Here is a 10,364-nt window from a genome sequence, read left to right as displayed (position 1 = left end):
ACTGCACTCCAGTCTGGGCGACAGAGTGAGACTCCAACTCAAAAAACAAAAAAAAACCCCAAAAAACATAATAAAGCTACTGTCGTCATCATCTCTAACCCAGACAACTGGAAACAGCGTTCCTCATCTCTCCCTGGTCTAGAAGGTGCCACAGAGGCTGTTTTTGTGGGGTGTCTGGTTTTCTAATAGCCAATCCAGTCATGTTCTTCCCCTGCCCAGAGCCTTTTTAGCACAACCCTCTGCGGTCTCCTCCCCATCACCTCTCCAGCCACCTCTCCCTCACTCCTTTGCGTAGTCCTGCATTTACAAGAGGGGACCCCAAAAATCTAGAATCGTCTTTTGGAGGGGGGGGCGCCTCGTACTACAGGCTTCTTCCGCTAGGTAAGTGTTCTAGGAACCCATCGGCATCAGAGGACCAGCTAGCATTGTTGGGAGACACTGCGTTCGGCTTCAGTGAATTTTTCTTGGAGATTCTTTCAACATGTTTGCCCATTTCATGATGGGTGATTTACGAGTGCACCCGCCCATGCCTTGCTGTGTGTTCAGCACAATCCCTGTGCCTCACCTTCCCTATTCACCAGATCTCACCCTGAGCGACTTCTTTTTTGTTTCCCTGGATGAAAAAAGTCCCCAAAGGGAAACGTTTTGCAGATGTGGAAGAGGTGAAACCAAAAAATGGCAGAAGAGCTAAAAGGCATCAAAATTGACAAGTTCAAAAACTGTTTTGAGGAATGGAAAAAGCATCTCAATAGGTGTATTGCATCAGAGTATTTTTGAAGGTGACTGAAGTTGAAACATGTAAGAGTGAATATACAATTTTTTATAAATAAATTCTGGGGACTTCCCATATTAACGGTGCCATCTACCGAGTTACCAGATGTCACTGTATATTTTCCCTGTGTCAGGAGGATGAAAACCCTCCACCAGAGAATCATGATAATGTGAATGTTTCTTTGGGATCATCTGGTTGAATGGTTCTCAACCATCGTTACACATTAGAATTATTCAGGGAACTTTAAAAAATACCAGTGGTATCTTTGGGGGTAGTTAAAAACTACCCATCCTCCACAGAATCGGGTCTAATTGGTTTCATGTCGGGGCCTGGGGGCTGGTAAGGTTCTCAGAGGGTTTTTTAAGCTTCCCCAAGTAATTGTATGTGTAGCCCAGTTTGAGAATCACTGACAACAATCCCTTACCAAGAGTCCGTGGAACATGCCATAGACCACGGATGAGCCTCACGGGGTCCGTGTACTGCCTGAGTTTACATGCAAAAGCGTGTACATGTTGGGGTGCGCCTGTTTTTCTGAAGAGAGGGTGTAAGCGTTCATCAGATTCCCAGGAGATCCTATAACTTCATAAAAGCAAAGAGCCTCCAGTCTGGATTAACCCCTTCCACAGTATAGATGAGTCAGGGGCAAGAGACTAGGCAGAGAAGAAAACCAGGCTGGCTCTGCCACTGTGTGATATTGATCACACGGTGATCGACCTCCACAGCCCTTGGTTTTCTCCTCTACAAAATCAAGATAATAATTGTTCTGCAGAGTTAGTTAAAGAATTGGGGAGAAAGCGTAAGATGTGCCCATCTGGTGCCAGGCATCACCACCACTATTACTAATAATGCTGTTAATATTTGCAGTAGTGTTTCTAATCATGCCGTTACTCAAAAATAAAAATGCATACAGTGGTCGAGCGCCTTCAACTTCTGTGCAGCCAGATGCACTATGAGATATTTGATCAGTCCCCACATCAACCCTATCAGGTTGACCTCTTCCCATTTCACAGATGAGGAAACCAAAGCTCGGAGGAGGTCAGGGGCATCCCAAGGTCACGCTACTCAGTGGCAGTGCCTGGATAACTGGACCGAAAGCTGGGCTCCTTGCCACGAGGTTGGTCTATTGTAGCAAGGCCTGGTCAGTGAGGGGGCGAGAGGAACCACAGCGTATCTCAGATCGGAAGAAACCCGAATTCACAGCCAAGTCCACCCTTCTCTCTTTGCCCACTTCCAGCCGCTACTGGCGACGGTGGAATCGGTTCTGCAGAAGAAAGTGCCGCGCTGCGGTCAAGTCCAACGTCTTCTACTGGCTGGTGATCTTCCTGGTGTTCCTCAACACGCTCACCATTGCCTCCGAGCATTACAACCAGCCCCACTGGCTCACGGAGGTCCAAGGTGAGCAGTGGCCCGGCTCTGTCCCGGTTTCCTCCCGCCAACTCAGCCCTGAGTCCCGGGGAGGGAATAACCACAGGCAGAAGGTCAATGGGAAAGCTGCCAGGCCTCCCAGTAAAACACACAACCTCATTCGAAACAGACCCACGGCTTACCCGACTGGGTCCACACCATCTGCCGGCCCCACAGTCACTGTTGGGTCCGGGTGACAAGCACACGAGCTGTAACTTGTTTGGCTATCTCAGACCCTTGGCCGCCAACTTCCCAGAATGGATTTTAAACACCTTGGGGCCTTACCACAACCTCCAGGTGGCCTTATCTGGAATGTGCAAGGATGGTGTGAGCAAAAAAGGCAGGGAAGGGGAACACAGTGACCTGAGCACAAAGGACTATCCTCAGCGGGTCATCAGCCTTCCCTGGGCCCCTAGAAGAGAGTCCCACTCACTGGGCCTCAGCATCCCCTCTGGGGAGTCAGGCAGACACAAAGAGTCCTGGGAGGCAGGGAGTCCGGTGGTGAAGAGGTCAGACTCAGACAGCCCGGCTTCGACTTGTGACTGCTCGGCTTGGGCGGATGACATCCCTCTCTCAACCTCATTTCTCATCCCTGAAAAGTGGGCGTGATAAAAAATAGTGGCGCTAAATGGTCACAAAGATGGAAATAACAGACACTGAGGACACCAACGAGGGGGTGGAAACTACCTAATTGGGTACAATATTCACGATCTGGGGCATGGGCCACCAGAGACCCAGTCCCCACCGCTACCCAAGAGATCCATGTAGCGAACACTCATATGTATCCCATCAATCTAAAAATTTTTTTTAAAAGATCACAATAAGCCGGGCTCGGCGGCTCAGCCTGTCATCCCGCGCCTTTGGGAGGCTGAGGTGAATGGATTGCCTGAGCCCACGGGTTGGAGACCCGCCTGGGCAGCCAGACCTCATCTCCACAATAAATCAAAAAATCGGCCGGGCGTGGTCACGCGCGCCCGTAGTCCCAGCTACTCAGAAGGCCGAGGCGGAAGGGTGGCCGGAGCCCAGCGGGTCGAGGCTGCGGCGGCCGGGAGCGGCCGCTGCCCTCCAGTCCGGGCGACCGAGTGAGCCTCCCACTCACAAAAACAGATTAAAACAGCGCTTCTCACGGACTCCTGTGAGAAGAGAAACGCCCGCGCGGTCGCCGAGGCGCAGAGGGTGCTCGGCCCGTGTCCACTGTGTCTGTGGGGAGACAGCCCTCCCCCGTTGGCTGGCCTCGGTGGTTCTGTTCTGGCCAGAAGGAGCGGGAGTGGCTTGGGCAGGGGAGGGCGTTGGGGTCTTGGTTCTGGTGGGGATAATGCCTGTTTCCCTCCCCCGCTTCCCTCCACGCCCTCCTCCCACCCCTGCTCGGATGCGGCCTGGCTCCTGGGCGCACCAGACACGGCCAACAAGGCCCTGCTGGCTCTCTTCACGGCCGAGATGCTTCTGAAGATGTACAGCCTGGGCCTGCAGGCCTACTTCGTGTCTCTCTTCAACCGCTTCGACTGCTTCATCGTGTGCGGGGGCATCCTGGAGACCATCCTGGTGGAGACGAAGGTCATGTCTCCCCTGGGCATCTCCGTGCTGAGATGCGTCCGCCTGCTGAGAATATTTAAGATCACCAGGTATTTGACTCCCCCCTTCCCTCGGGGCCTGGGGAGAGGCGCTTCCGGGAGACAAGGGAGGTAGAAAGGCCTGGGCCAGAGGGGAGCGGCTGTTTCTTAAAGGGTCTCCCGGCGGCTCATGCGCCACGGGGCTGGTTTGGGTTCGCCTAGATGGCGTCTCATCTGGAAACTTCTTCGGCCGCTAAAGCCAGAGATCCAACTCAGCGTCGTAAGCAGGTGAGGGGTTGAGCCGGTCACGGAAAAGAAGTCCAGAGGGAGGCAGCCGAGGCGGCTTCAGGACAGCGTCGGGGACTGGGGCTCCTCTCCCGGGCGTCCCCAGTCTTGGCGCTTGTTCCTCCCCAAGGTCATGAGGTGGCTTCTGAGACCGAGCCCTCCGGTAGGGGTCTGAGGCAGGAAGAAGAGGCGAGGGCAAAAGGACCGCCCATTCCGGCCGGGTCAGCTGCTTCAGTCCCCAAAATCTCTCCTAGACACACCCCTTAGGATGACTACTCTCCAAAATAAATAAGTGTTGGTGAGGATGCAGAAAATGGGAACGTTAGCCAGGCTCGGTGGCTCAGCCGGTCATCCCGCGCTTGGGGAGGCTGAGGTGAGTGGATTGCCTGAGCCCGCGGGTTCGAGACCCGCCTGGGCGACTTGGCGAGACCTCATCTCTACAATAAATCAAAAATTAGCCGGGCATGGTAGCGCGCGCCTGTAGCTCCAGCTACTTGGAGGGCTGAGGCGGAAGGATCGCCGGAGCCCAGCAGGTCGAGGCTGCGGTGGCCGGGAGCAGCCACTGCACTCCAGTCTGGGCGACCGAGTGAGACTCCAACTCAAAAAAAAGAAAATTGGAACCTTGGTACACTGCTAACAGGAATGTTAATGGAACGGCTGCTATGGGAAAAGGCATGGCGGTTCCTCAGAAATTAGACAGAGAATTACACTGTGATCCAGCAATTCCACTTCTGGGTATATGCCCACAAGAATTGAAAGCAAGGTGTCCACCAGATGTTTTCACACCTGTGTTCACAGCAGCATCATTCACAATGGCCAAAAAGTAGAAGCAAGTCACGTGGCCGTGAACGGAGAAATGGGTAGACAAACGGTGCTATATACACACAATGGAATATCGTTCAGTCTTAAAAAATGAAGGACATTCTGCAATGTGTCCCAACATGGATATTTTGCTAATTGCGGATATTATGCGAAATGAAACAAGCCGGGCACAAAAAGACTACTACTGTATGATTCGACTTATATTAGGTACTCAGAATAGTCAAAGTCACAGAGACAGAAAGATGAATGGTGGGTGCCAGGGACTGGAGGGAGTGGGGATTGAGGGGTTAGGGTTTAGTGGGTGCAGAGCTTCAGTTTTACAAGATGAAAAGCATTCTGGAGATGGGAGGGGGTGGTTAACGGGGTATTTGACACCATTGAACTCTACACTGAAAAATGGTGAAGATGGGTACTTTTATTTTATGTGCATTTGAATGGAGTAAAAAAAAAAAAAGTTGGAAGAGAAAACTTTCTTCCAGAAATCTCGCCAAGGGCTCCTCTTCTCCTTGGCCACCCAAGCTGTTAGGGAGGTTGAGAACCTTCTAGCAGGGCAGGTGCTGCCACAAATGTGATCTCACTGTAGGATCTGTGGACACTGTGCCACAGATGGCTTTCAGCCTCTGTCCGTAGGGACCCCCATCCACCTGTCTGTCCATTGCCCATCCAAAGCTTGCCGTCTCCATGACCATCCAGATCAAGCACTGATTCTCATGAAGAGGACAGGCAGGGGACCATACTCTGGGATGATGGTTTTCCATCCGTGCTATGATCCATTTAGGGTGGTAGAATCAAATTATTGGATCACAGTCGTCCTTTTAAAACACCTTTACTGACTGGGCATACTGGCCCACACCTGTAATCCTAGCACTTTAGGAGACTGAGGGGAGAGGATTGCTTGAGCCCAGGAGTTTGAGACCAGCCTGGGCAAACATAGCAAGACTTCATCTCTGAAAAAAAAAAAAAAAAAAAAAAAATTAAAACTAGCTGGGACTAGTAATGCACCTGTAGTCCCAGCTACTCAACAAGCTGAGGTGGGAGGATCACTTGAACCCAGGAGTTCAAGACTGCGGTGAGCTGTGATTCTGTCACTGCCCTTCAGCCTGGTTGAGATCCTGACTCAAAAAAAAAAGGAAAGAAAAGAAGACAAATTTAAACAGCTTGACTGAGATATAATTCATACCCCATGCATTCATCCCTTTATGTACAATTCAATGGTTTTTCCTTCATTCCCAGAGTCTTGCAACTATCACCAGCCACATTCTGTTTTAGAACATTTTCATCATCCCGAAAAGAAACTCCATATCCACTTCCAATTTCCCCCACATCCCCTTCCAGCCCTGGACAACCACACATTTACTTTTTGTCTCTACAGACTTGCCTATCCTGGACTATTCATACAAAGGAAACTCTACACTATATGGTCTTTTGTGACTGTCTTCTTTCACTTAGCATGCTTTCAAGTGTCATCCGTGTTGTAGCACACGTCAGTACTTTGTTCTTTTTCATGACTGACTAGTCTATTATGTGGGCATGTTACATTTTGTTTATTCATTTATCAGTGATGGACGTGTGGCTTGTTATCACTTTTTGGCTATGATGAATCATGCTGCTATGAACATTCATGTTCAAATTTTTATAGAGTTTTCATTTCTCTTGGACATATATACCTAGGAGTGGAGTTTCTAGATCATTTGGTAATTCCATGTTGAAGATTTTGAGAATTTCCAAAGAGCCTGGACCATTTTACGCTTCCACCAACGATGTATAAGGGTTCCAATTTCTCCGCATTCTCATGACCATCATTTTTAATAAAAGAATGAAATGAAATAAACATCAGAGTACCTCACATGAACCTAAGCGTTGTTTCATAAAGGATCTGTGGTACAGACCTGATTTTCAGGGTAATATATGTTTCTTTAATGTGGGTTATGGTCAACCTTAAGAGACAGATCGGAAACACCCGGAGGGAGTTTTTCAAACTGTGCCCCCTCTAAGATACAAGCCCCTTGTCCTTAAGACAATCTTGGAGCTCACAAAATTGCTGCCTTGGGAAATCCTTGAGAATAGGGGCAGCTAAAACCATCCATTGGAAAAAGGGCTAGAGGTCAGTATCTTCTGTCCAGGACCTGGAATTTGTCGTGTTCTTGAACTCGCTGAGTGTTTAGCCAGGAGCCTGTGTCTTCATGATCTTCTCGACAACAGCCCAGCGCACATGTTCATACGGTGTTGTCAAGGATCCATTTAAAGTGTTCCGTTCGGTCCTGGGCACAGGAAGCACTCAATAACCAGAGGCTTTTATTATTAATGTAATTATTATGATTGCTATTATTAGGAGAGGGAAGAAGGAGAAGAGAGGTAACAGTGACCTCCACAATCACATGGTCTTATTCCTACGTATCCACCATGTATGTACTATACTCGGAAAGATTTTTTTTTAAAAAAAAAGGTTCATGGTGTGAGCTAGGCCTGGAAGAAATTTACAGTCTGACTGGGGAGGTGGAGTTTGTGCGTATGAAAAGATGAAAGGAAAATCTAAGACAGGATATGGGTGATGGGGGCCAGGGAATATCTACCATGGGATATTAGGAGCAGGAGAGAGTTCCTGGAGAAGGTGTGACTTCAGATGAGGGACTTGAGGGAGGTGCAGGATTTAAATCCACAAGATGAATGTCATTGAGCTACAACCTTCAAACGAGCTCCTCCTGAATGTCCTGAATATGCTGGCATTGCAGAAAATTCTTGGTTTACATTAAATGTAGAAGAGATACTAGTAACAGTCATCGTTAGCATGCGTCAGGGCTTCCTCTCTCCAGAGAGGGTGATCGGATGCTTACATACGGTGACTCGATTACTTCTCATAATTACCTATAAGAGAATGAGGACGGGGTACTGTTGTTATTATTATTCCCATTTTGCAGATGAGAAAACTGAGGCTTAGAGAGTTAAGTCACTTGCCCAAAGTCACAGAAATGCCCAGGGGTGACTCTGGGATTAAAAGGCAGATCTGTGTGTCTGAGTTCAGGCATTGTGTTCCTAACCACTCCTGTAAACTACAGAGCTGACGGCTGAATGATCTTGTTGTCTCTGTTCCTGAAACAGAACTCTAAGGAATTTTACATACTGGCTCTTGTTGTTAGATAATTGCTGATTCCACTCACACTCCCTGGGGTCTGATGAAAGCTATTTTTAAACTTGGCGTGTTCAAGGCCTCTTAAATAATTCTTGAAAGTCTATGTGTTTAGGATTTTTTTTTTAATATTTGTAGAGAAGAGATATCTTGCTGCTAGATATTGTTTGGCCATCTTGAAGAGATTTAGCATTTAATCCATTTTAATCGCCAATTTATTTCTAATCTGAAAATATTACCAAGAAACCATTTTTCAAAATCTATCTTTATCCCATGGTCTCTCCTACAAAAAGGAGTAGTAGTGTGTTCAGATCTCTATAAAGTCTAGAAACAGAAGAATTTCATTGTCTAATTGGAAGTGACTTTGGCAAAGGCCATCACCTCCCTATTTTTAAATCTCCAAACTTCCCGGGGCTTCTGAAAAACAACAAAGAGACTACCTGTGTTGGGGAATCCATGAGCCTTGGCCACAGCCCATCTTGGGAGCACAATACACTCTCGTGACCAAGAAAATTCCAAAAATATGGGCTGGGAGTGGACATTGTGGTCCCTTAAACTGAGCTTTGAGATGGGACTTCTGAGCATGGTCCCACCATCAGGCAAATGTTTACCTCCCTGTTCTTTACAAAATCTCTTGGAGACTACTTTGCAATGTCTCACTACTCTCCATATGTGGAAGAAGCATGTTTTGTAGTATAGTCTGAACCAGTGACTGTGATCAGCTGAACTCATGAAGGAGCACATCTTTAGGGATTTTCTGGCAAACAACTCCTGGAGAGTCCTGTGCTGGTGGTTCAGTGACCTCACTTTGAGAACCACCAGCCTTGTTTCCTACTGCTGCCGTTGGTCCACTTTTTTGTCTTAAATTCTGGCTCTTCATGTTGCAGTTGAAAAACTTGATTCTTACGTCTCCACTGTCTTCTCTATACATAGTCCCTAACCATGTCAAGATTGTACCTTTGATAGTTCTTGACGGTGGAAACACGTAATGGTAAGGGCTACTGTGAGTTCAGCGATGCTTTTAAATTCATTTGAATTGTATTAATTTCGACTCATCTGTATGCATTTGGAAAGTGGTAGTGTAAATGCAAGACAGGCAAGTTATTCAGAGTGCTGTCACGCTTGGTGTACACATGGATTCATGGATCCCTTTCTGTAATTCCAAGCTTCCCTTCCCCCATCCAGAGCCCATTGTCCAAGAGTCAGGAACACTGGTCTCGATCAACGGTTCTCAATGCTGAGGTCGCAACACGTTTGTATATCCAGAACAGCTGGACGGTGTCAGCAAGTAGTTTGTTGTTACTGAAATTTGTGAGTGGTTTCATAGAAAGTAAATAAATAAAATAAAGTTAATATTGTCCTTGTAACACCATCACTCTTGGTCACCTGCATTCCTGAGGGCTTTTAGGAATGGGAAATAACAGGGTAGACTCACAACTCATCCGTAATGCCTGAAGGGAACAGAAGTCTTTGGTATATCATTGTGATGCAAATGAGTGATACCTCCTTCTGTGTGTGTTTTGTCAAAATCTAAGAACACCTTAGGGAGTATCCTGTGTGTATGAATATCATCCATCCTGTGAGTCTCATGGGGGAGAAAAAGACCAGGAACTCTGTTCTATACTATGAGTCAAGGGTCTACTGAGTGTTCACGGGGCCGTTAGTGGAAAATTGCATAATAAGAAAGAATAAGGAAGATGAGATTCCCAACTCGGTGAGAACAGAGAGATGTGCACATGGCCAACGTCTTTGTCATCTTTGAGTCAGTCACCCATAACGGTGGGCCTTCCAGCTACACGATAGATTGGGTTCTTTCTCCTGTTTCCAGAGCTCTAAATATTGCCAGGATTCAATATCTACTCTGTCGATTCCTTGTCAGGCTGGTGTGACATACCATTCTGGGGGTGGGAGAAGGGCTTTGGATAGAATCCGCCTGGTTGTGATTCCGGTTTGCTAATTGCATCTCATTTTTGTTAGCGTCAGTTTCCGCATGCACCGAAGCCCCTCCAGCCTTTGCCATTTTCCCTCTTACTCCTTCCATCCCTCTTTATTTCTCCTGATTCTACCCCCACCCTTCGGCTCCCTTCCCAGGCCCTGAAATGCGAGCTAGGACTGACTCAACCCAGACAGACTGACTCATGAATCATGACCACATACAAGCTCCATGAAGCCCCAAGTGAGAGCCTTTTGCACACCCTCCGGGCTCTAAATGTCTCCATTTCCTTGCCAGAGTCTGACCACAAGCATCAGATCCATCCCTGCCTCCCCAGCTCTCCCCTCCGAATTCTACCCTCTATTTTTCTCAGAGCTCATGAAGGGGTCATTATTTTATTTTATTTTATTTTATTTTTTTGGAGTTGGAGTCTCACTCTGTCACCCAGGCTGGAGTGCAGTGGCTGGTCCC

The 10,364-nt window shown here is 47.8% G+C and overlaps 1 protein-coding gene across 1 annotated transcript in view; it reads left to right on the top strand.

Moving 5' to 3' along the window:
• Window positions 1–10,364, top strand: part of CACNA1C (calcium voltage-gated channel subunit alpha1 C) — a 636,553-nt gene that overhangs the window by 496,693 nt on the left and 129,496 nt on the right. Inside the window, exons 11-12 of the mRNA XM_021711663.1 lie at window positions 2,007–2,167; window positions 3,573–3,798. Of these exons, the coding sequence (XP_021567338.1) occupies window positions 2,007–2,167; window positions 3,573–3,798 (387 nt within the window). The remainder of the gene's footprint in view (window positions 1–2,006; window positions 2,168–3,572; window positions 3,799–10,364) is intronic.

This window comes from Carlito syrichta, unplaced genomic scaffold, assembly GCF_000164805.1.
Source record: "Carlito syrichta isolate Samal-C Ts95f unplaced genomic scaffold, Tarsius_syrichta-2.0.1 Scaffold302444, whole genome shotgun sequence".
In the NCBI taxonomy this organism is placed as follows: Eukaryota; Metazoa; Chordata; class Mammalia; order Primates; family Tarsiidae; genus Carlito; species Carlito syrichta.
This window is presented reverse-complemented; position numbering and strand designations above follow the sequence as displayed.